The sequence below is a fragment of the Nycticebus coucang genome, chromosome 1 (assembly GCF_027406575.1).
Source record: "Nycticebus coucang isolate mNycCou1 chromosome 1, mNycCou1.pri, whole genome shotgun sequence".
Classification (NCBI taxonomy): Eukaryota; Metazoa; Chordata; class Mammalia; order Primates; family Lorisidae; genus Nycticebus; species Nycticebus coucang.
The window spans coordinates 5761635-5788072 of record NC_069780.1 but is presented as its reverse complement, the minus strand read 5'-3'; the positions used below and the strand labels follow the sequence as shown (position 1 = coordinate 5788072).

Below are 26438 nucleotides of genomic sequence, written 5' to 3'. Positions count from 1 at the left end.
AGGATATTTCTTTGAAATATTTAGGCGTCACAGGAAATAGTCAAGCTCCAACTTTAACCAATATCCCAGATGAAACAGTATCAAGCAACCCCTATTTTTTCAGAGATGAAATGGTTTCAATTTAAATTTATAGAATGCTTTTATTATATATATATATATATATATATTTTTTTTTTTTTTTTGTAGAGACAGAGTCTCACTTTATGGCCCTCGGTAGAGTGCCATGGCATCACACAGCTCACAGCAACCTCCAGCTCCTGGGCTTAAGCGATTCTCTTGCCTCAGCCTCCCGAGCAGCTGGGACTACAGGTGCCCGCCACAACGCCCGCCTATTTTTTTGTTGCAGTTTGGCCGGGGCCGGGTTTGAACCCGCCACCCTTGGCATATGGGGCCGGCGCCCTACTCACTGAGCCACAGGCGCCGCCTGCTTTTATTATATTTTTAAAAATTTCTTCTTTCCTCCTTTCTCTCCTCTCTTTCTCCCCTCCCTCCCTCCTTTCCTTCCTTCCTTCCTCTCTCTCTCTCTCTCTCTTTCTTTCTGGGTCTCATTTGTTGTCCAGGCTGCTGTGGTATGATCATAGCTTGCTACCTCCTTGAACTCCCAGGCTCAAGTGATCCTCCACCTCAGCCTCCTGAGTATCTGGCATTACAGGCACCCACCACCATGGCCAGCTAGTTTTTTCTTATTTTTTGCAGAGATTGGGTCTCACTATGTTTGCTGAGGGTTTTAAGGCCAGGCTTGTCTCAAACTCATGGCTTCAAGGAATTCTCCTGCCTTGTCCCAAATTGCTGGGATTCCAGGTACGAGCCACTGCGCCTGGCCTATAACTTTGTTTTCCTCTCTGGTTGCCTGCCTTTTCCTTCTTCTTTTTTCCTTCCTCCCTCTAGCTCTGTCTCTGTTTCCCAGGAAGCATATATCTCCTTAGAAGTACCAACTTTTAACAGTTTGCCATATGTTCTTCCCTTCCTTTTCCTATGCACTTCTGCACACACATGCACGTAGACATACAAATACCCACACACACATAGACCCTCTGTAAGGTGATTACCATAAGGACCCAGGCTGACCATACTGATAGGTACGGGTGGTGCATGTCCCAGCTATGAAAATTAGGTCAACCTAAGGAGGTGGTCAACTACGGAGGTTCCACTGTACAAATACACACACTTAGAAATTGTTTTATAGGTGAGTTTTAAAAAATTTTATATAAATTGGCTACTACTTTGAGTAGTATCCAAGTTGTCCTTTAAAGAGCTTTTTCCCATTTAAAATGAGATCTTTTCTTCCCATGGCAATAAATATAGATTGCTGTCTTTCTTTTAAATTGCTGCTTATTATTTCACACTGTGGGACACCATAGCTTTATTTATCCATTTACCGCTAGATGGACATTTGGGTTGCTTTCCATTTCCTGCTCTTGCAAACAATCCTCAAACAAACAACAGTAAAAGGGTTAAAACATAGCCCTCTTTGGGCACATACAGTGTCCTTTAAATAACTTTCTACAAGAATTCAATGTACTCAATTCTGATATGAGGACAATTGATGATCTAGTGCATGGTGGGGTGTGGGGAATGGGGGAGGGGAGAGAAGGGAGGGGGGTAGGGGGTCACTGTGTGTGACACACCTCTTGGAGGTGGGACATAATTATAAGAGGGACTTCACCTAACAAATACACTTAGTGTAACCTGGTTCTCTGTACCCTCAATGAATCCCCAATAATTAAAAATAAATAATAATAACTTTCTAAAATGGCCTTTAGTTTTAATTTATAGAATATATTTGCATTTCATTCTAAAATTTATCAGTCTATGTAGTTTCCTAGTGAGTTTGATTCTTTGGATAGGCACATTTTGTTTCTAGTTAAAATCAGTTCCAATCTTTTCAAGAAAATATGGCCAAATAATGTTATGGCCACAGACAGGTGAAACATACAACTCATTGAACAAGACTAAGACCCATCTGTAAGTGTCATAGTCAGAGTGGTAACCAAAACATTTTTAAGAACTGTCGGGATTTCAGAGGTCATTTCTTTTAGCCGTGTATCCTGGCAACATTTTATATCACTACAAAAACCACGTTTCTAACAAGCACTCGTGGCCTTCATTTTCACTGAAATTGTCTGCTGAGCACACCTCACTGGCAAGTCTGTAGCTGAAGGCCTGTCTCCACCAGTGTTTGTGGTTGGTACCCACACAGCGTGCACACCTCTCTCTCTTCATTTAATGAAACACTTCTGCTTTACAAAGCATGGGGCCAAATCTGCTAAGTCAGATGTGACGTTACCTTTCAGCTATACAAGCTCCGCCACAGGATTCGGGAAGTTCACTATTTGGCACAAATCCGTCAGGATCTTCTCTGCTCTTAAGATACCACAAACCACAGAGCTCAGGTTGGTTCAAAGATCTGCCGCTGAGTGACTGGCGACTGTGAGACAGGGCACTGCCCCATGGCAGCTGACCTGTGAACTCTTTGTGCCCAGTCTGGAATGAGGTAAGTCACTTCTTCCACAATGTGGATCAACACCACACAGTTTCATTCATGGAGAAAGTCTTGCTCTGAAAAAGTGCTGATGGAGCTGGACAGCACGCCCCCTGGTGTCCCCACTCTGCACCCTGCTGCGGGCCCTTCTCCCGGGACTGCAATCTGGGCAGCGCTGCCCAGATGCTTCACCACGCGCAGTGAAGGAGTGAACGAACAAATTGTGCCTAAGAGGGAGGAAATGGCTTGTCAGGGCTGGGGTGGGAAAATGAAGGGGAGGAGGGGAACAGGCAAAGTCTTCTCCTTCAGGGACACTTGCCTTGCCTCTCCTGAGCTGCCACAAGAGGGGAGGGCTATTTAAGGCACAGATAGCCACTTGCCACTGTTCCCTAGGCCCCTGTCAGACGCGATTCCCCGTCTTGCTTTCTGTACTTCTTCCTGTCTTTATTTCCTTTCTCTGGGTTTCTGGGATAGTATTTCATTTTATTTATTTATTTATTTATTGCCACCCTTGGAAGAGTGCCGTGGCATCTTTGCTCACAGCAACCTCAAACTCTTGGGTTCAAGTGATTCTCTTGCCTCAGCCTCCCCAGTAGCTGGGACTACAGGTGCCTGCCACAACGCCCAGCTATTTTTTTAGAGATGGGGTCTTGCTCAGGTTGGTCCTGAACTCATGAGCTCAGGCAATCCGCTTGCCAGGGCCTCCCAAGTGCTGCGATTACAGGCGTGAGCCACTGTGCCCAACATGGGATAGTATTTTAAAAAAGAAGAAAAACAATATATGGAAGACTCATAGTACAGTCTGTTTAAACAGACAATTATGTAAAATTCTCACCACCCCTAGTGGGGAAAATATTGCCTACTTTGTCAGTGCTCAGAGTAACCAGTAACCCTGACCTATTGCCCCATATGATGAAGTAGCAGCCAGGCCCCGAATCCAGACGTGCTTAGTTCTCCCCAGCTGGTTTGGTTTCCTATTCTCACAGCCGGGAAAGTGCTAATCTCTCAATCCAGGTTCTGGGACAGAACTTTAAAAGTGCCCACACTGACACATTAATGTTTCAGGTGGGAACTTCCTGGTTCTATTAGTTTCATATTCTCAGCACCTTTATTTATTTATTTATTTTTGAGACAGTCTTGTTTTGTTGCCCTCAGTAGAGTGTCATGGTGTCACAGGTCACAGCAATCTCAATCTCATGGGCTTAAGCAATTCTCTTGCCTCAGCCTCCCAAGTAGCTGGGACTACAGGTGCCTGGCTATTTTTTTTTTTGTTGTTGTTGTTGCAGGTGTCATTGTTGTTTTAGCTGGCCAGGGCAGGGTTCAAACCTGCCAGCCTTGGTGTATGTGACTGGTGCCCTACCCACTGAGCTATGCTCAGCAGCTTTAATTGCCACAGAGCCTGTCACCGACCTTGACCTGCCACAGTGCTAGGATTACAGGCGTGAGCTACTGCACTCAACCAACATATGCATTTTAGAAAGACCCCTCTGGAGTTAAACTGAAGACAGAGAAAGCAAAGGGTCTGTTGCAATAATCAAGTTAAGAGATAACAACTTGAATCAGGGAAATGGTCCCGGAGATGAAGCCGGAAAGGGGCTGTATCTGAGAGATGTTAAGGGTCCACAGTCAATTGACATGGAGTTTAGAGGGAGAGATTTGTGAGTTATAGTGTAGGTGCCTGGATGGACTGCAATGTTTGGAAGACCCTCCTTTTCTCTTTCCATGTATTTATACACATGTACATATACACTTCCAGGACCATTCATGGGAACTCTCCCTAAATCCGAGTTCCCGGAGCTTGCAGCCTTGTAGGCCTTTCTGAAGGGAGCAGTCTCTCATGCTGATGCTCTTTTTTGCACATTACCCCGGTTTGAGAGTTTTCTGTGGGGCTGGCTAAAGTGCTTCCTTTACAGACCTACAAGATACAGAAGAGCGGGCCCCACACTTTCTCCATTTAATTCACCATTCTGCCTCTCACAAAATTTAGATGGATCCTTCAAGATAAGCAAATATCCAATGTACTCAATACTAATATGAAGCCAGTAGATGATCTAATTCACACCCTCGTAGGAGAAAACTCATTTCAACTCAAGTTGGGGGAGGGAAAATGGGGGGAAGGTTATGGGGGTTTGGGGTGCTCCCACTGAATGAACACAATGTAGGGGTGTATGGCACAACTTTGGGGTGCAGGACGTAACTAGAAGAGGGACTCTGTCTAACAAATTCAAATATTGTGTCTTGGTTGTTTGTACCCTCACTTTAACCTGAAATAGAAAGATGATGGTGGACTGATGCACATTCACTCCTGCGCCGGAGGTGAAGTCTTTGTTTGGTGCAGGCTGACACGGCTTTGGGCACACGCTATGCGACCACTCATCTAGCGGGTGCACATTTTTCCAACCCTGTCAGAAAGAGAAGGATCAGAAACAGCTGACAATGGGGAAAGTATACACACCCAGTCTTGGCCCAAGGCAACGTCAGCACTCTTACTTCCTAGACCAGATAGACATCTACAGAAAGTCACTTACTTCACTATATTAAGGGATTACGTTACTCCAATGGGATGAACAAGAAGTAACTAGTAAATTGGAGGCCTTGATAAAGCACGTGTGCCAGAGGGTAAGATAAAACCTGTGAAATTCAGGGGCTTATAATAATCAGTAAAATTTGGGGGGTGGAGTGTTCAATGATCTGGGCATGCTAAGACCTCTCAGAGTGAAAAGACAAATTATACAATTTCCACGTCCCACTATAAAGTAAGGATGATACCTGAACACTCTCTTCAGGGTCTGAAGCCATGATGTTTCACACGTAGGAGTATTGCTCTCTCTTATACACGGGGATGCACAAAAAGGTGCCAGTTTTGAGTGGTGGCTATAGCGGCAGAGGGTTCTGTGGCAGGTCCATTTTGGGGTGAAAGCTGGTCTGCCACTTGGGTCATCTGAACTTGCAGACCCCATGTTAGAGTTACTGGTGGAGAGGAAAGATGCAGAAGAAATAACAGCAATACCTCTGTTTAACCCTTATTTTTCTCTGCCCAGTTTATTGAATAACCAAATGTATAAAAAGCACAAAACATGTTACTGGAGAAAATATTTTATTTTTCAAATAAATAATTAATTTTTACTACTCAGTTATTTCTGTAATAATTTTATCTTTTTATTAAAAATATATTAAATACATCTCACTTTTTCTCAAAGACTATGGTGTACCTATAATTATTTTCAGCAAACAAAATCTATTTCCAGAAATTTAAATTTGATATGGAGAAAAATGCCATGCATCAGGCCCTTTGTACCTGACTTGGTGCTGAGGCTGAACTTCGTGTATTAGTGTGTTCCAAGACCCAGAGGCCACTCTTAAGTTTTTAAAAAAAGTGGAACCCTTAGGTCAGCCCTGGCTGCCTGAGGAGCTTCTGGATAGGAGATGACTTGCTTTTGCTTTATCCTGGACAGAGTTTCCTAGGCGAGGCTGGAACCTTTGGGAACAGAGGACTGAAGTACATACTGTGTTCAGGCATTTGTCTGGGGCTGCAAGTGGGGAGGACCCTATTTTTAATGTCAGGTTTCTACAGGTAATCATTTCTCCATAAGAATGAAGAGCACATAGGGGCAGCTCTGGGCCCCTGAGGATATCAGTATTTTGACCCCAGTTACCTATTTCTCACTGATACTTGATCCCATGAGAAGGAAGACGAAGGCTGAATTCACTATAAGTAAAAGTGACAGTGACAATTGTGCTAGTGGCAGAATGTGGGATATTACTTTTGGAGAGATCTTTCAGGCTTCATTCTAAGCAGCCAGCACAGTGCTAGAATTTAAACGTGTGTTTGGATCTGTTGTCTTACTTTTCTCCACTGTCCACCCGCTCACTTTAATTTACATACTCATTGGGAGAAGTCTTCATCTCTATTAAAGTTTCTCCACAAAACCTAGTTTATTCCCAAACTTCGCATCAGAGTGTCTATTATGAATTAAAAATTAAATAACTAAAATAAAGAATAGGTAGCTAATGAAAGGGTGTTTTGTTTTTTAAGGTAGTAAACAGCTATGGCCTCAATGATTTTTCCTTAGCATAATGCTCATCTTTCAAACATGGGTAAGATCCCATAAAAAGCAAGGTTTGGAATCCTACCTGAAAATGTAACATGGATTAAAACAGAAAATTCTTAAACACACAAAAATTCACATTACCATATCCTTACTGATACGGATGTAACACAAATAAAATTACAGTGAACAAATCAGCACAAAGTGCAATTCATTTCTTGTTCATACAACAAAACAGATGATGCTCAAATTCTAACCATTACACCTCAGACTTCTAAGTGCGGTTCATGCACAAACATGTGTTTCTATGCAGAGTGTGGCTCTGGCTAATAGTTTCAATTCTAATGCACAGTATTTAGGACTTATTCCAGTTGTTTTTAGTAAGAAATTAGGAGAAAAGCTCAATTCCGACACGTGGATCAGGAGTAGCTCAGAGTTACTCTTTTGCATGTTACGTGAGGAATCTTCTCCAGCTGCCATTTACTTATCTGCTTCTCCAAATAAAAGCCCTTGGACAGTAATCTACTCTCCTAAATAAAGACAAACATTCTAATCCTCTTTCCAGTTCCTGTTTCAACTGGAAAAGCCACAATTATTAATTTTTAATGGTTTCTTTTATATTTTAAAAAATATCAGCAGTATTGCTTTCTATAAAATACAAAACAACATTATAAACATTCAGCTAGTACCAGCACTCAGATTTTGAAGATACACCTTTATGATAAAATGAAAAATGCTATGAAGCAAAATGTTCAGACCTGTCAGAGCAGCAACCATTTAAAAATCAGACCTATGCCCCCCCCCATTCTTTTTGTTTTTAAATCTATTCTGGTTTCTATCAAAGTGGTCCTTGTGAGGAGTGGTGGTGCATTGTACCGAAAAACCCAGGAGTGTTCTCAAATTGGATCTGAACAATCTGAAAACAGTCTTCACTGTGTGTTGTTCTCAGGCTCAGTACTGTGGGATGCTCTGAGAAAGGACCAGTTGGCATAATTGGTAACTAAAGCACCTTGGATCAGATCCAAGATGGAGAGGTGTTACAGCTGAATTCTGCTTTACAGTGAAGTACATGTAAAGAAAGATCCAAAGTATTTACCAGAAAGCATGTGGAACTATAGGTATTCCTTTAGAGCCAAAAATCTGATGCCGCTGAAAAACGTCTGGCTCCTTCTACTGTAGCCTAATGTGGCTAATTTTATATCAACCCTCAGTCCTGTGGAGTTTTCTTGAGAGTTTAACATCTGTCATTCATGACCTGGTACTAGTATAGGTCTATAAAAACATAATTGTCATAAGCCACACAAAAACATGATAACTACCACTAATTTCTGTACATCTTCAAAAAAGTCTCTGGACAACAACTACAATGCATGACGTTCCAGAGGATCCACAGAAGCACTTAAAATGATAGATATTATTTAGCGATGGTAAATGAGAATTATTTTTGAAAAAGCTGTGCCAATGTCAACTGTGGGTAGAACATGACATGAAATTATGTTACAAGGTACAGTCTTGTTCTATGCTCTCCTGACAACACTCCCAGCAGAAAGCACCCAGTCTATTTGCTGTTTCTTGGCTGATCAGACATTCATCCTTTAACTCCCTGATTGTCTTCCTCAATGATTTCTGGAAATGTTTTTCTCTCTCTAAAACATTCCGTAGACTTTCCTTGGCGTCCTCCAGCTCGTTGATGACGTGATCTAATTTATGCTTGAGTTTCTTTGGACTGTCCATTACGCTGTAGCTATGTTCCTAAAAACATAAACACCAAGTTACTTACTAAACCAGACAGATCAAGTAGTTAAAGAAAGCTTCTAACCATGCCTCAGCGTTTCTTCATTTATGATGCTCAGAGAAGATCCTTAACTGGTGATACTTAGTGGGGAGGAGTTCTGAGGAAATAGGGAAAGCAAAAAGGCAAGTCGGATTGCCTCTGCTACAGGGTTGAGAGTTTCCAGGCCTCAGTGCAGAGAGGGGCACACATGCAGCCACGCGGAGTGAGTGAGGAGAGAGCAGCATGCCCAGGGGACCAGGCGGCACGGTGCACAGGACGAGGAACTGGGGAGGAGGGACACAGACAGAAAACTCCCAGGAGCGCCAGAGGGTCTCCCAGAGATCAGCACATGCAGGGGAGGGAACCACCAGAAAGATTAAGAATGACCTGTGGTCACAGGGATAAGCACTGCTCTTATCAGCAAGGTGAGAAACTGTCAGATTCACAGCACACTGAGTGTACAAAAGGGTCTGCCTCAGAAGTGGATGATAAATAACCTTAGACTGAGTGCTGTTCTAGTTCGGCCAAAGAAAGCAAAATTTGAAAGGATCAAACTGTTTCCAAATAATTATACTGCAGAAAATAGGACACAAAAATATCTAGCAAATTCAATTTGCGTCCAGCAAATGAAAATCCATAATGTGTGGCATGCAAAAGTCACCAGCCAGGTAAACAAGTAGGACAGTACCAGGTGTAAGAAGAGATGAATCAGTGAGTGGGAACCAAGCCAGAACCGACACACATGTGAGAATCAGCAAAGGCATTAAGGAAGTTATTAAAGCCCATTTCCATATATTCAGAAGGGTCGGTGGAGGCATGAATATATAACAAAGACTGAAGTACAACATCTAGAGATAAAAACCAGGCCAGGAGTCATGCTCACCGGTGTGATCACAGAACCTTGGGGGTCCACGGCAGGAGAACTACACATTCTTAGCAAATACGCACAGAGATTCACCAAAATAGGCTATATTCTGGCTATTAAATAAATCTCAATAAATTTAAAAGTCTGCAAGCTATATAATATATATTCTCTGACAACAACAGAATTAAGTCAGAAATTAATAATAGACATTTAGAACATTTCTCAGTATTTTAAAACTATATAACACATTCCAAATAACTTGTGGGTCAAAGAACAAATAAAATTGGAATTTGAGAATATTTTAATTTAAATTGAATTACAATAAAAACAAAATATCGAATTGTGGAATGATGCTAAGGCAATTACTTAGGGAGGAATTAAAACCTCAAAATACCCAAACTAGAAAGGAAGACTCCTCCAACAATGACAACAGTTTCCACTTTAAGAAATTAGAAGATGAATAAATTTTACTGAAATAAGCAGAGGACAGGAAGTAATAACGATGAGTGGACATCAATGAATAGAAAACAAACAAAAATACAAGAAAACCAATAAAAGCTAGTCAGTAAGATTGATAAATCTGTAGGTAGACTGCTCAGTAAGGAAAGAGAACAGAAACACATCACAGCATCAGAAAGGAGAGACGGGCGACCACCACAGTAACACATCACAGCATCGGAAAGGAGAGACTGGCGACCACCACACTAACACATCACAGCATCGGAAAGGAGAGACGGGCGACCAGCACACTGACACATCACCAGCATCGGAAAGGACAGACGGGCGACCAGCACAGTAACACATCACAGCATCGGAAAGGAGAGACGGGCGACCACCACACTAACACATCACCAGCATCGGAAAGGACAGACGGGCGACCAGCACACTGACACATCACAGCATCGGAAAGGAGAGACGGGCGACCACCACAGTAACACATCACCAGCATCAAAGAAAACACCAAAGAAAACTACACCACACAACACCAAAGAAAACTACAAGTCCAGATAACTTCATTGGGAAATTCTACTAAATATTTATAGGAGAAATAGTACCATTTCTACACAAACTCTTACAGAAAATTGAAAAACTTGGTAATATTTTACAACTTATTCTGTGAGGAAACCAGAATATTCCATATTATTCTAACATGGAAACCAGGGATATTATAAGGGAAAAGATCCCACAGGCCAAATATCCCTTTTGAACAGAAAAGGAAAGATGAAACAAAAAAATTTAACAAATCTAATCTAACAACATATAAAAGAGATAATGTATCATGAAGAAGTAAGATTTAATCCAGGAATATAAGTTGGTTTAACATTTGAAAATCAATATAACTCACAATAACTAAGAAACTAAAAAAAAAAAAAATCTCACAATAGAAACATAAAAATATTTGACAAAACTAATGTCCATTTCTGATAAAAGTTTTTAGCAAATTAGGAATAGAAGGCCACTTTCTAAACCTGATAAAAAGTATTTATGAAAACTCTGTAGCTAACGTATTTAATAGTGAAGGACTGAATGCCTTCCTCCTCAGATCAGGACCAAGGCATGCAGGTCAGCTCTCAGCATTTCCCTTCTGCAGAGCCTGGGGGTTCAAGGCAGCATAAGAAAGCAAGACAGAAATTAAAACTGTCTTTAATCATAGAGAACATGAGTATCTACACGGAAAAACTGATAGCTTCTACAAAAACCAAACAATATCTCCATATGTTAGCAGGAAACCAAATATCATTTATAATAGCATCCAAATGTTTAAAATATTAAGATATAAATGTGACAAAGTAAAAGATCTGTATCCTGAAAATCATAAAACAATGCTGGGAGAAGTTGTTAGTTATTAAGTATGAAATGTCCAATTTCTTTAAGTACTAAGCTTGATGGTTGATATCTCTGACATTTCACCTTGACACTTCTTTATTTATTTGTTAGAGACAGAGTCTCACTTTATTGCCCTTGGTAGAGTGCCGTGGCATCACACAGCTCACAGCAACCTCCAGCTCTTGGGCTTATGCGATTCTCTTGCCTCAGCCTCCCGAGTAACTGGGACTACAGGCGCCCGCCACAATGCCCAGCTATTTTTTTGTTGCAGTTTGGCTGGGGCAGGACTTGAACCCGCCACCCTCGGTATATGGGGCCGGCGCCTACCAACTGAGACACAGGCGCTGCCCGACGTTTCTTGTTTTTATTGTGAAGGTACATCGTCATTCTTTCAAATACACGTTTTGTCTTTCAAAAAATTTTTAGAGCAATTTTTGTGAAACCATGGATGAGTCAAACATTTGTGTTATTTTTGAATATGAGTTCCTTTGTGGAACCAAAGCAGCACAGACAGCTTGGAATGTCAATGAAGTGTTGGGGAAGGATGTGGCTCATGAACACACAGTATGTTGACAGTTTAAGATGTTCCATTCTGATGATTTTAATCTTGAAAATAAGCCACGTGGGTGACCAGAGTCCAAGGTGGATAACGATGAGCTGAAAGCTGTAGTGGAAGTGAATCCATCTGACCTACATGTGATTTAGTGGCAATTGACATTACTATTTCAACAATATTGGACCATTTGAAACAAATTGACAAGGTAAAGAAGCTGGATAGAGGGGTTCTGCGTGAATTAAACAAGTATCAGAAGAGAAATCATTTTGAAGACTGCCTTTCTTTGCTGGCACAACATAAAGGCAAACATTTCGACACTGTATTAATCATACGTGATGGAAAAGGACTTTTTCCAGATCAGAAGCATTCAGCACAAAGGTTGGATAAAGACAAAGTGTTGAAACAGTCCAAAACCAAATGCTTCATCAAAAAAGCTAATGGTGCCTGTTTGGTGGTCGAGTGCTGGTATTGTTCACTAGAGCTTCATGAAACCTGCGTCAAGAGATTACACGGATGTCTACTGCAACCAGCTGGATGAAATGATGAGGATGCTTTGTGATTAAGTGGCTGAAATTGGTTGACAGAGACAAGACAATCCTCTTGCAAGACAATGTGATCTCATAAACAATGCTGCTCAAGCTACAAGAGCTAGACTTGGAAACTCTCTGTCATCCCCCATAGTCACCAGACCCTGCACCACTGACTACTACTTCTTCCAGGCTGTGGGCCGCTTCTTGCAAGGAAAAATATTCAATTCTCAACAAGCTGTGGAAAACATCTTTTGTGATTTCATTGCCATCCACTCCCCAGGTTTCCTCACTGCTGGTATAAACAAGCTACTGTTAAGGGGGCAAAACAGTGTTGACGGTTTAGGCCCATACTTTGGTTAACTGTACTGCTTCTTGTTTGAGATGCAATAAACTAAACTTTTGATTCAAAATCGGACATTTCATATTTAATGACCTAATAAAGTCCTAATACAAATGAGATATACTGAGCTCACGTTTGACAGACTTACTGTAATTAAGATGTCAATTTTTTCCCAAATGGTTCTGTTGATTCAACACAATACCAGTCAGAATTCTAGCAGGTTTTGGGGCAGAAATTCATATACTGATTCTAAAATTCATATTAAAAATACAAAGAACCTGCTCGGTGCCCATAGCTCAGTGGTCAGGGTGCCAGCCGCATGCACCAGGGCTGGCAGGTTCCAACCCGGCCCAGGCCTGCTAAACACCAACAACAACTACAACAACAACAATAATAAAAAATAGCCAGACATTGTGGCTGGTGCCTGTAGTCCCAGCTGCTTGGGAGGCTGAGGCAAAAGAATCACTTAAGCCCAAGAGTTTGAGGTTGCTGTGAGCTGTGACGCCACAGTACTCTACTGAGGGTGAGATGGTGAGATTCTGTCTCAAAAAAACAAAAAGTGAAAAACAAAGAACCTAGAATAGCTAAAACAACTTTGAAAATGAACACTGCCTGATATTAAGAATTATTTTAAAGCTAGTTATCAAGACAGTAAAACAAGACTGGATTCTAGACTTGGCTCTAACACAAACAGGCAATGAAACAAATAAATAAATGTAAGCTGGAACACACTGTATTTATGTATGGCTGTTTTCAAGAAAAAGCAAATGAAATACCTATTCTTTAACTAGATATTTCCATATGGAAAACAATGCTTAAAGAGAAGAATTATTTTCTTGGTAGAAATATGCTTGCAAATGTTATCCTTTGACTATGTAACCAAAGAATTACCTACCTCTATATTGCTATTGCAAAGATATAAGTTACAATGACCCTGAGCAGCAATGTTATTTGTGGATATTAATATTAATTATAAAAATCTTTCAAAAATCTCAAACATCTAAACCCCAAGATCTGTGCTACAATTCTGAAAAGTTTGATCCTAATGGAGAGGACATATTCATCTTAACACATTAGCTCAGTGAGTAATCTTACTTACAAAAATGAACTGAGATTGGAATTCTTCAGTACAGGAGGAAGCACCAACAAGCTGGTGATTGTGGCTTGTGACTGGAAGGGTTTTGAGAGTGAAGTTTTTTCTACAATGAAGCTTTTCTCTTTTCCCCTGTTAAGAATAGTTAGCAACAATCACTGAGATATTTTTTCTTAAATTTTTATTCCTTCTTAACTGTATGTAATAAAGTACTACATTTCTTTACGTGAAAATTGCTTTTAAAAAAGTCAGTTAAATTCCACTGTTTATTTTAAAAGAGCTTCCTGACAACTCTAATTTCACCTGGAAAACACAAATTTTCCTAAAAAAAAGAGACATGAAGGGTGGCGCCTGTGGCTCAAGGAGTAGGGCACTGGTCCCATATGCCGGAGGTGGCAGGTTCAAACCCAGCCCCGGCCAAAAACCACAAAAAAAAAAAAAAAAAGAGACATGAAGAGGGAGGGCACACAATTCTAGCTGTTAGAAATATAGTACACAGTAACAACAGTTAAAATAGCATTCTACTTTCTTAGGACTAGACAGAAAAACAGAAATAGATCGAGTAGGTAAATGCCTTTAGGATAAAAGTGGCATTCTAAGTAAGTGGAGAAAGGCTATTAAATCATACCGTACAAATCAATGAATTAAAAAAGCTGTAGTAGCCTTTATCTAGAGTGCCAAAAATGTATAAACATTTTAAGAAAAGAAGAAACTGTATTATATTACTCAAGTCACATTTGACTTTTGCAATTATAAGAGATCCTCAAAAGTGACTTGTATTCATCTTTTGTTATCAGCATATTTTGAGTATTACAATTTTAATACAGTTTTTTCCTATATTAAAAGGTGTATACATATTTGGGGGCACCTCTTTTGGCCCCCTCTATAGTAAACCACAATTGAATTCTATAGGCTGAAAATTTACATAAATAGAAAAACCATGAGACACTAGAAAAAAATATAGGGAAGGCTAACGTCACATAACAAGAGAAAATATATAAGAATATGTAAAAAAAAAAGTCGGCATTAAAAAAATAAAATACATCAATGCTATAATTAGAACTAAATACAAACAAAAATTAACTACAATATAGATGGTAGTTAAATGACTCACACTCTTGGTACATTCATTAGCATTCAAAAATAGTTACAACAATAAGACGCCATTTTCATTTATCAATGTTAGCAAAGGTTAAAAACATAACTTATACCAAGATACTTCTATACATATCCCATAGGGGATAGATTGGTACAAATTTCTGGTGAGTCTCTGGGCAATCTGTGTCAAAAGCAAAATGAATATAATCTTTGATCCAAGATTTTAGTTTTTTAGAAATTTAGTTCAATGAAATAAGAATATGCATGATGTTCAAATGAATAATTATGGTCATCTTAGTGCTATTCAAATACTTCAAGATGATCACTATACACAACAGTGAGGATGCTTATGTAAATTACTATTCATTCACAGGCTCAATTACTATGTACTCAATTAAAATGCTCTATAAAAAAGATACCACCAGGTACTGGCAAGGATATGGAACAAACAATCTTTTACATGCTGATAATGGGGCTAGGAATTTGCAAAACCACTTTTGGAAACTATGGCATATATCTACTCATGCTAAACACACACAACCCTAGGACCCAGCAATTCCTAACAGAAGCCAGTATACTCTATAGAAATGTGTACATATGCGCACCAAAAGACACGGACAAAAATGTCTGTAGCTGCATCATATACAATAGCCCCAAGCTGAGAAACCACCCAAACATTCATTAACAGTAGAATGCTAAAACTAGTTTATTTACAGTGATGGAACAGTATACAGCAAAGGAAATAAACGGACTACTATCCCATGTCACAGTGCGGATGAACCATACAACAAAATGTTGATCTAAAGAAACCAGGGTACATACTGTAGATAGGAATCCATTTTTTAATAATCCATTAAATTAATCCATTAATTAATAGTGATAGAAGTCAGCATAGTAGTTACCTTTGGTGTGCATATAATAGCTGGGAAAGAATAAGGAACGCTTCTGGGGAACTGGGAACGTTTTGTATCTTGGTCTGAGAAGACTTGAATAAGTGTATTTACTTTATGAAAATTCATTCAATTTATATAGTTATGTGTGTACTTTTCCATATGTGTTCAATATAATGTTTAGCTAAAAATGTTGAGTCTGTATAGGTTTCTCTTAAACATGTGATCCATAAATCTGCAGCCCAATCATGTGGGATGCTTGCTGAAGTACAGATGCCTGGACTCCCACTGAAACGTACAAAATCAAATTTTCTAGGAGTGAGGCGAAAGATTCTGTGTTTTAAGCAAATTCCTTGGATAATTCTTAAGTAAATTAAAGTTTGAAAGCCATTGTTGTGGGAAAATATTCAATGTCATGGAGAGTAGCAGATAATAGTACAATCTGGAGTCAAAATGCCTGAGTTCAAACCTAGCCTCTGCAATTGAATAGCTCTGTGATCCTGGTTGGGGAAGGCATCTCTGCTGTGTAGCCTCCATTTTCTCAGTGATAAAATGAGACTAATAATATGGTTGCTTCAAGGATTAAATGAGTTAATATACATGTAAAGTGTTTAGAATAGTGCCTGGCATGTAGTAAACACTATACAAATATATAAAAACAAAGGAAGGGATATACAGCGTGATTCTATTTTCTTAAGATTATCCATACAGTTATATAACACATACAAATGGCTGGAAAGATAAACATCAAAGTATTCCTAGTAGTATCTCTAGATTATATATTATTAACTTTATTTTTACTTCTAATTTCCTGTAATAAAAAATTTGTTATAAGAAAAAAAGAAGTGTTTGAAAGTAACTTAGTTTGATTTATTATGCTCATATTTCTTAAGATCTTTTTTTTTTTTTTTTTTGAGTCGGAGTCTCACTTTGTCACCCGCAGTAGAGTGCATGCATCACAGTTCACAGCAACCTCAAACTCTTGGGCTTAAGTGATTCTCTTGCTTCAGCTTCCCAGTAGCCAGGATTCCAGGCACCCGCCACAATGCCTAGCTATTTTGTTGTTGTTGTTGTTATTGTTGTTTAGCAGGCCCTGGCTGGGTTTGAACCCACCAGTCCCAGTGCATGTGGCTGGTGCCCTAATCACTGAGCTATAGGCACCGAGCCCTTCTTAAGATCTTTTTAACATTACAGTTAGATGACAATTTGCTGGTAGTAAAAAAAAAATTTTAAAGGAAATTGCTCAAGACACTGTACATTTATTAACATGTTAGAAAGTGAGGCAGTCTCTACTTGATCACTCAGGCGCAACCACAGAAAGAGACTGAGATTGCATGGGATTGGGTGTGCTTTTGGCTACTTCTTGTTCCCAGTTCTCAAGAAGGAGGCACCCTTGTCTTCATACAATAACTAAGAAAATGCCTATGAAGGCTACGTTGAACAGTTTGATGAGAATATTTCAGATTGTATATGAAACCAGCACATTGTACCCCTTGATTGCACTAATGTACACAGCTATGATTTAACAATAATAATAAAAAAAAATCAAAAAAAAAAAAAAAGAAAAAGAAGGAAGTGGTTGTGAAATCCTTTAAAAAATGTGGCATCCATAGCAAGACTATGCATGGACCTGAGGGTGATGAAATTTACTGGGATGAGGAAAGTGACTCTTCAGAAAACAAGGTAATGTAGAAATTGAAGACAATACTTCCGATGTTAACAAAGATGAAGAGCTCGGCTCTTCTATAATGCATAAATATCATAAATTTGTTACTGGTACATAAAACTTCTTATATAGGCAGTCCTTGAGTTAGGAATGAGAGGTTCTGTAGATTTGTTTTTTTTTTTTTTTTTTCTTTTTTTTTTTTTTTGTAGAGACAGAGTCTCGCTGTACCGCCCTCGGGTAGAGTGCCCTGACGTCACACAGCTCACAGCAACCTCTAACTCTTGGGCTTACGCGATTCTCTTGCCTCAGCCTCCCGAGCAGCTGGGACCACAGGCGCCCACCACAACGCCCGGCTATTTTTTTGTTGCAGTTTGGCCGGGGCTGGGTTTGAACCCGCCACCCTCGGCATATGGGGCCGACGCCCTACTCACTGAGCCACAGGCGCCGCCCTGTAGATTTGTTTTTAAGTTAAATTTATGTGAAGTTGAACAGGTACCATTTGTGTGATTCATGTCAGTTGAATGTAATTTGATTAACTACCTTGTATCTGTTCTATGTATTATAATTGTTAAATAAAATTTCTTGTACCATAATATGTTAAATAATAAAGGCTAAAATTCTCTTATAATACAAAAAAAAAGTACTTAAATGTAAACGAAGACAAATTTGAATTAAAAAATTAAAATGAAAAAAAAAAAGAAGGAGGCACCTTTCAGTTGAGGCTCTCTCTCAATGTTTAACATTGGAATCAATCAGTCTACAGTTTCTGGAGACAAATTCATTTTTAAGTATATGAAATCGAAAGAGGCAGTGAGAGTGAAGCAGCCGAGCAATAATCGCACTACCACTATGAAAACAGAATTCAGTAAGAATTTATCCAATCCTTCCACTTCCTTTCTGACCTCTTCTCTCCTTTCCTTACCTCTCTCTCTTGATTTTCTTCCTTTTGGTCCTTCCTATACTTTAAGCTCGCATGTATGTGGTTTTTAGAAGCACAACTTTGTCAGTCTTGTGAGTGGTGCTCTTGATTTCTGCTCCAATGTTGAGGACTGTCAACTGGAAACTTGAGTTCAACCTTCTTATGTTAATCTCCATTTTTTTAGATGCAAATCTTGAGTTATGCCAATTCCTAAAGTCAGTCTACTTCACCAAATCTTAGTAATGTACAAATATTTGAGTGGCTACTAGTAAAAAAACAAACAAAAAACCCCTCCTACTACACATTATAAAAGCTGAAACTACAGTGTACAAATTTAAAGACTCAAAGAATGGATTTCAAATACATAAACGATAAAAATGTTAGAAGAGTGGTAAAGGTTCTTCAACAGAATCATAGAAAGTGAATACTGATGTTAGGCAATATCTCATAAACAAACCTGTAAGTGATATGGGGAATCAAAGATAGAAGGTATGACTCCAGGTTTCAGTTTAATATTTGGAGCACTTCTATCAAAATCTGTCTTCTTAAAGTGCCTCGAACACAATACATCTCCTTTTTTAGGCTCCCAAATGCCTGCTGTGTTCACATCAAGTCTTTTCATTGCTAATACCCATTCTCTTTTGATGTTTTCATCTGTGGGGAATCTGAAAAAAAAAATGAAAAAATATTTAAACAGTACTGATACATACTTGAATTAAAGCTGTCTTATATGATTATGACTAAATTGGCACCTTTAACTAGTTTGTTATTACTCTTGGGAATTTCAATATTTAGGAATCCACAATTCATACTTATGTAACTTTCAGTTTTGATATTCACATTTTTCTGCCAATCATGCTGCAGACATATGGCCCTTAATTTTTCTCATATTATGAGGAAGACAGTTTCAATGGACATTTAGCACCTTATTAAGATCCACAGTTGAAAGTTTTGTTTATCTGGCTGGGCATGGTGGCTCACGTCTGTAATCTTAGCTCTTGGGAGGTCGAGGCTGGTAGATTACTTGAGCTCACAAGTTTGAGATAAGCCTGAGCAAGACCTTGTCTCTAAAAATAGCTGGGCATTGTGACGGGCACCTGTAGTCCCAGCTACTCAGGCAGCTAAGAAAAGAGAATCACTTGAGCCGAAGAGTTCAAGGTTGCTATGAGCTATGGTGCCATAGCACTCTACTGAGGGCGACAAAGTGAGACTCTGTCTAAAAAAAAAATAAAAATAAAAAAATTATAAAAAAGAAACTTTTCTTTATCTACAGATGATAATCACTTGAGCCTGTTCCTATTTTAAGTGATATCATCCGGAATTTATTCCCAGTGAATTGGGGCCCTTATACTTCATTTTCCTGTCAGCATCAAAAAATTGGTTACTACAGCATTTAATACATGGCAAGTCTATAAATGCTCAGTGAATAAGTGCAGAGAACAGCTATAGAATTTGGAGTTCTGGAGATGAGAATTATTTTGAGAGAGCTGAGGCCAAAAATCTATCTTTCCAAATTTTCAAACTGCTTCAAATTCTTTTTGGAATAAGGTCAGGTATAATTACTCATTTTTGACTTCCTTGTATCTCCAAAGTACTAGCAGACAGTTCTCCAGCTAGCACACAGCTAGCAAAGGCAGCAAAATAAACCTTTAACAATGGACAATCATGAGATCTTATCACTCCTTCTCTCCTATGGCTGTCAGGAGACTGGTTAAAATAGTAAATTAGGATCATCTTGATTTATCTGCAACACAGCTAAAGAACCTTTGGTGTGAATGTGTAATTTAGGTCTTTCTTCTCTACCACCTACCCTTGACATATTTCCTCATAGAAAGTACAATATATTTATGCAAAAATCCTTCACTAAGATTGTAAACTATATGCATTGAATTTTTATGAAGGCATGTAGAAACATAGGTTGGTGTAAAAGTACTTGTGGTTTGGAATTTTAAATCATTGTAACTAGGCTCGAATACATGTTTATTAACCAAAATAAGAACCATTACGATCATCACATTCTTGCCACAAGAAGTCTGTTTCTTCCTCTAGCATAAAAATCCATGTTTCAGGGCGGCACCTGTGGCTCAGTGGGCAGGGCCCCATATACCGACGGTGGCGGGTTTAAACCCGGCCCTGGCCAAACCGCAACAACCAAAAAATAGCCGGGTGTTGTGAAGGGGGCCTGTAGTCCCAGCTACTCGGGAGGCTGAGGCAAGACAATCACCTAAGCCCAGGAGGAGATTGCTGTGAGCTGTGTGATGCCTCAGCACTCTACTGAGGGCAAAAAAGTGAGACTCTGTCTCTCCAAAAAAAATAAAATAAAATAAAAATAAAAAATCCATGTTTCAGGATTCCACAAACTCTTGGAAAGCATTTTTTGCATCCTCCTAGTTGTGGAAATGTTCTCTGCAAAAAGTTGTCAAGATGTGGGCGGCGCCTGTGGCTCAAAGGGGTAGGGGACTGGCCCCATATGCCGGAGGTGGCGGGTTCAAATCCAGCCCTGGCCAAAAACTGCAAAAAAAAAAAAAAGGTGTCAAGATGCTTGAAGAAGTGACAGTTGGTTGGCAAGAAGTCAGATGAATATAAAAGATAAGACAAAACAGTGTAGCTCAATTCATTCAACTTTTGAAGCATTGGTTGTAGGATCTGTGGTGGGACGTTGTTGTGAATAGGAACTGGGCCCTTTCTGCTGATCAATGCTGGCTGCAGGGTGTTGCAGTTCTGGGCGCATCTCATTGATTTGCTGAGCAGACTTCTCAGATGCAATGGTTTGCCAGGATTGAGAAAGCTGTAGTGTATCAGACCTGCAGCAGACCACCAGTGACCATGACCTTTTTTTGGTACAAGTTTGGCTTTGGGAAGTGCTTTGGAGGTTCTTCTAGGTCCAACCAACACACTTGTCATTGCTAGTTGTATGAAATCCATTTTTTGTCCCACATCAAATCAATGGAGAAATGGTTTATTATTGTTGCGTAGAATAAGAGAAGATGACCTTTGGAAACAATGATTGCTCTGATTTTTGATCAGTTCACGAGGTACCCGCTTATCAAGCTTTTTCACCTTTCCAATTTTCTTCAAATGCCAGACACAGAATCTTCACGGTGGTGCTCTCCAGCAAGTTCTTCTATAATTGTCAGATCAGCCTGATGACTACTTTCAGTTTGGTCATTTCTGCTGGTGGGCTACTACCACTCCTCCTTTTCAAAGTTCTTGTCTCCTTTACACAACTTGTTGAATCACCACTGCGCTGCATGTTCGTTAGCAGTTCCTGGGCCAAATGTGTTATTGATGTTGGGAGTTGTCTCCACTGCTTTATGGCCCATTTTGAACTTGTATAAGAAAATCACTAGAATTTGTTTTGTCTAACATCATTTCTATCGTCCAAAATAAATATAAACAGCAAGTAGCAAGTCATTAGAAAAAACATAAAGTGAGAAATGTGCATTAAAATGATGTATAACATAACCACATTTATTTAAGAATGTATCCCAGTATCAAATAGCAAATTTCAAACATGCAAATGCAAACTTCAACAATGCAAAAACCACAATTACTTTTGCACCAACCTAAATAATATTATCAAAAGTGAATGTAATGGTTCGGTGCCTGTAGCTCAGTGGTTAGGGCGCCCGCCACATGCAGTGGGGCTGGTGGGTTTCAACCCCGCCTGGGCCTGTTAAACAACAATGACAACAAGAACAACAAAAAATACAACTGGGCGTGGTGGCAGGCGCCTGTAGTCCCAGCTGCTTGTGAGGCTGAGGCAAAAGAATCACTTAAGCCCAAGAGTTTGAGGTTGCCGTGAGCTGTGATGCCACAGCACCCTACCAAGGGGGACATAGTGACACTCTGTCTCAAAAAAAAAAAAAAAAGAGTGTGATATTTTTCATTAACCAGTCTCTCATTATCTTGGCAGGAGATATCTTAAAACTTTTAAACTAAATTACTAACATGTAAAGGAATCATTGTCATTTCAAATTTAACAAAAAGGTTATTTTAAAAGGAATTGGGAACTAAAGCTCAGAACTGACTTAAGGAGAACCATCTTTTGCTTTTTTATAACACGGTTAAAAGTACTTGGCTTATCTATAGCACAATCTTACACATGAAACGTCAGTCCTTTTAACTTGGAATTTGGCAAACAGCGAGAAGCACATCCAATGGCGGAGCAGCATTTCACCATGATTTTAGCAACTCATAACAGAACTGAAAAAAAAATTAAGATGGTAAGAGTTAGTAATTTCAAAGCTGAACGGGTACATATTTACCTTTTACAGTATGTTTTAGGAAACATGAAATTGGGTTAGAAAGGCAAAGGTAAATATTTTCTTCTGACACCTGCAGCTTTGCTCATAATTTTTTCCAGGGCCTTGGCTCTTTAGCAAGGGGAGACATGTTCATGCAACCTCCACTCTAACTTCTCCGGGTACACTAATTCCTACTCATCTTTCAGTGCAAAGGAAGCTCCCTTAGGGAAACTCCTCTGACACCCAGATCGACTCAGATCCCATCTAGTATTAGCTCTCACGAGGTAAACACTTCTCCACGTTGTAATCTTATATTTATTGCAGCGATCGCGCTGATTAATGTCTTTCTTCCCCATTAGTCTGAGCTCCAGGAGGGCCTGGAGTGGCGTGTCTATTTTTTCTTGCTTTTTGTCCTTACAGCTTAGTGGGTGACTGGCGCGGATTGAATGTTAACACACACTCTGAATGAATGAAGAGCAAGTAAGGGGCCGGGTCCCGGGGAGAGGCGGTCCGGGCGCCAGCGCGCGCCCGGAGGCCCGGAGCCCCGAGGCCCAGCCGAGCTCCGCCCCGCCCCGAGGCTCCCGCGCCCGGGACAGAGGGAGGGGCTGCCCTGTCACAGGTGCCGATGCGCCCGGCGAGCGTCTCTTCCTCAGGGGCCAACCAGCGTCTCCGCGCCACTGCAGTCTCCTCGCTCCAAACCACGCCCCGGGATGTGGGCGGGTAGCGATGAGAAGAAAAAGAAGAGGCAAATTTAGAGCTATTACCGTTAGCAGCGAAGACGGCGACTAACGTCGACCGCAGGGATTGCGCCTTCCTTCGCTTCCGCCCCGTAGCCCTGGGAACCGGAAATCCGGCTGCCCCGGGTCACGTGCGCAGCCGCCATATTACTCCGGTGGCTCCTGCCTCGGGGAGGGGGTGTGCCGGAGCGGTGCTGCTCTCCGCGCGTGGTTTTCGTCCGGGGGGAAGGGTCTACGGAATGTGAGGGGCAGTGGAGGAGATGGCGGCGACGGCGCGGGAAGATGGCGACCGCGGCCCGGAGCGAGGGCGGCGGGGCTGCGAGCACTATGACAGAGGATGTCTCCTGAAGGTGACGACTTCCGTGGGCTCCTCCCTGATACACCGGCGTCGGGCAGGCTGCGGACGGGCCACGCGGGCGGTCGGGCTGGGGTGAAGCTTGAGGCCAGCTGTCAGGTTACCTTCTCCACCTGGAACCGGCTTCCTCTTGTAGAGCACGTTTTTGGCGAGGCCAGCCTAGGCCCGGTCTCGGCTCCTTGCTGAAGTAACGCTTGGCATGCAAACGCCTTGCTTGGGAATGAATAGCTTGGGCGTGCACGGCAGGCTCTTCACCGAAGGGTTTGTTCTTCTCTTGCTGCTCCAAGTGGACTGAGGTAGCTGCGGGCCTGGGTTGGGCTTTTCTCCAGGAGCACCTTCAGGTGTGTGATGAAATAATGGGAGGGAGATTAGCCGGTGGGAACGGGAATTCGATATAGGTTTCACAGCCTATCAGTTTCGTTTCAGAGCCCGTGCGTTTGTCCAAACTTACCAAGAAAAAAAAAAATACGTGTGAAATAGGAAGGCAGTCGTGCCGTTAGATGGGAAATTACAGGAAAGTGCCTCATATGCATGTGTTGTTACCTTGGCTCTTCGAGAAACTTCCTAATCAAGCTAGAATTTTTAAAGTTGGCATCCATCCAATCCAACTTTCCTGCTATTTTGTGCAAGAAACTGTAATGATTTTGCTTAGAAAACTTGAGCTTTGGAGGCTTACAGTCCTGTCCCCAAATCTTAGCTTTGCCTCTTAATAACATTGTGATTTCGAGCAAGATCTTCTCTCAGTGTCCTGTGTGTAAAATAGTGATAGAAATTCCATCTTAAAAAAAGTATGAGGATTATTTATATACAAACCTGCATGTATAGTGTTTAGCCGGCCCATTCCCAGGAGTAAATGAGTAGTTAGCATAGACTACCACCACCACAAACATCATTGTTATCATCCCGAATTTTTTTGTTATCTTAAATCAACTTAGCCCTGCTGGTCACTGACCAGAGTCCTTACAACAGGTGGTAGTCTCAGGCTTGTAAGTAACAACTAAACTCTTCTGTAAGCTGTGATTGGTGAACATTGCTCCACTGCACTGGCTGAAAGCTCTTTCAGAGTTGTTCATTCACTAAGTGTTGTATAAGGAAATTGAATGCTATCCTTAGGATTCCACTACCGAGATGTTGTATCACTCTTTCAAACTTGAACTCTAAAATGGAATTTAATGTTTACCCTCAAAGAAACCACACAGCTAGATCTATGTATTATAGCACTGAGATACTTGGCCCTGAATGTCAGACATTTTCTTAACCCTCTTTCTTAACCTTTGGAGGCCAAGTGAAGAATTTCAAGGAGGAAGTGATCAACTGGGTCAAATGGGTCTGTTTGAATAAGATTAAGAGCTAAATTGATGTTTGAATTTGGGAAGGAAGAGCACTGGTGATCTTGACAAGAGGAGTTGGAAGAGATAGGGGTAAAGCCTACTTGGAATGGATTCAAGAGAGAACGGGAGGGTGGAAGTGTAAATAGACTTAAAGTAATTCTTGGAATTTTGCTGTAAAAGAGAGCAAAAAAATGAGACATAGTTGCTGGGAGAAGTGGAATCCATGAGATCTTTTTTTCCTTTTAAATAGAAGGTACTGCAGCATGTTTTTATATTCTTGGGAAAGATCCACTAGAGTGAGAATATTTTATAATGTAGGAGGGAGGTGGAACACTGTAGGGGTACTGTTCTTGAGTAGCTAAAGTGGGTGAGAAGCAGTCCCTAGGTGGAGGAGTTGACCTTAGAAGCATGGACTGTAGATTCTTTGTAAAAGAAAGGAAGGCAGAGGATGAGGTATATTTGCAAGTAGGTTATTGCAGAATTTGTAGGAGGGTATTCTCTTTTGATTCTATTTTTGTCGTGAAATAAGTAAGATCAGCAGAGTATATAGAAGGAGGAAGGGGTGTTAGAGTGTTTTTTTTTTTTTTTTTTTGAGACAGAGCCTCAAGTTGTTGCCCTGGGTAGAGTGCCGTGGCATCACAGCTCACAGCAACCTCCAACTCCTGGGCTCAAGCGATTCTCCTGCCTCCGCCTCCCAAGTAGCTGGGACTATAGGTGCCCACCACAGCACCCAGCTATTTTTTGGTTGCAGCTGTCATTGTTGTTTGGCGGGCCTGGGCTGGATTCGAACCCGCTGGCTCCTTAGCCGCTTGAGCCACAGGCCCCAAGCCGGGGTGATAGAGTTTTAAAGAGAGAGCAGACCTGAAATGATCGCTCTAAACCTAGATCTTAGACTCTAGAAGAAAAAGAGAACTGACGAGGGAAAGACATAGAAAGTGTCCACTTTCTATGAGTGGTTATGACTTAAAAGTGAGACCCAGCAATCTGACAGTACTTTTTCTCTAGCCACATTCAACTGCTCCTGATTCAGGCTGAGTAGGAGAGAGTTGGATGTAGCCAGGATAGGGATTTTGGTAGCTGAGTATGTAGAGCAGTGGCTCTCAACCTTCCTAATGCCATGAGGTAGCGGTATTTTCTTTGTTAGAAAGGGTCGCCACCCACAGGTTGAGAACCACTGATGTAAAGGAAGAGTGGAGGCCATTAGGGTATATGCAGGGGGAAGACTTGGAGTGAGCTGAAAAGGGAGGAGGCAGCAGTGAGAGAATGGAGGCTTGAAATCAGACGTAAAGAAGGTGCAGTTCTTGTTCTGGAGCAGTGGTTCTCAATGTGGTGAATGGACCCCTGGGGATCCCTGAAGCCCTTTTACTCCCAAAACTACTTTCTGCCAATACTAAGAAATTATTTGTCTTTTTCAGTGTGCTCATGGTTGCACTGATGTTGGAAAAGCACTGTTTTAAATTGGTAGCACCTTCAAGATAGCACTAGCTGTATTGTACCTATTTTGTACAAGGTCCATTTCATTTACAAATGTCACTGATAAAGCAGTAAAATCATTTTTTATCAAATCTCGACCCTTGAATACAAACGTCTTTTTTTTTTTCAAATGTGTCTTTTTAAGACTGATGAAATAAGTTTTCATCACGCACTCTGCAAACTGATGGTTGTCTTGAGGAAAAGCC

The 26438-nt window shown here is 40.7% G+C and overlaps 2 protein-coding genes across 5 annotated transcripts in view; one reads left to right on the top strand and one right to left on the bottom strand.

Annotated features, from left to right (window-relative positions):
- Window positions 1-5412: 5412 nt before the first annotated feature.
- THAP6 (THAP domain containing 6) lies at window positions 5413-23196 on the bottom strand. Of its 3 annotated transcripts, none has more exons than XM_053584098.1 (5): window positions 23101-23196; window positions 22193-22295; window positions 18547-18754; window positions 13523-13648; window positions 5414-8283 (listed from the first exon to the last, which is right to left on the bottom strand). In XM_053584098.1, exons 2-5 carry the CDS (start codon window positions 22270-22272, stop codon window positions 8029-8031), a joined length of 669 nt encoding a protein of 222 aa, XP_053440073.1. In that variant the 5' UTR covers window positions 22273-22295; window positions 23101-23196; the 3' UTR covers window positions 5414-8028. The 3 variants fall into 3 exon arrangements, with proteins under 3 accessions (XP_053440247.1, XP_053440073.1, XP_053440160.1); XM_053584185.1 differs by lacking the exon at window positions 23101-23196 and adding an exon at window positions 22755-22864; XM_053584272.1 differs by lacking the exon at window positions 13523-13648 and having other exon boundaries at window positions 5413-8283.
- Window positions 23192-26438, top strand: part of RCHY1 (ring finger and CHY zinc finger domain containing 1) — a 28908-nt gene continuing 25661 nt past the window's right edge. For both annotated transcript variants that reach the window (XM_053583894.1, XM_053583815.1), the window contains exon 1: window positions 23192-23423. In XM_053583894.1, coding sequence (XP_053439869.1) covers window positions 23334-23423 — 90 coding nt within the window. In that variant the 5' untranslated portion in view covers window positions 23192-23333. The remainder of the gene's footprint in view (window positions 23424-26438) is intronic.

Excerpts from the sequence above, each read along its gene's own strand:
- THAP6 (XM_053584098.1), bottom strand. The coding sequence starts at position 22,272 with ATGGTGAAATGCTGCTCCGCCATTGGATGTGCTTCTCGCTGTTTGCCA. Across the intron at positions 18,755-22,192 it reads AAAGGACTGACGTTTCATGT|ATTCCCCACAGATGAAAACA; the intron begins GTAAGATTGTGC and ends TTTTTTTTTCAG. Across the intron at positions 13,649-18,546 it reads ATTCCCCATATCACTTACAG|GGGAAAAGAGAAAAGCTTCA; the intron begins GTTTGTTTATGA and ends TATTCTTAACAG.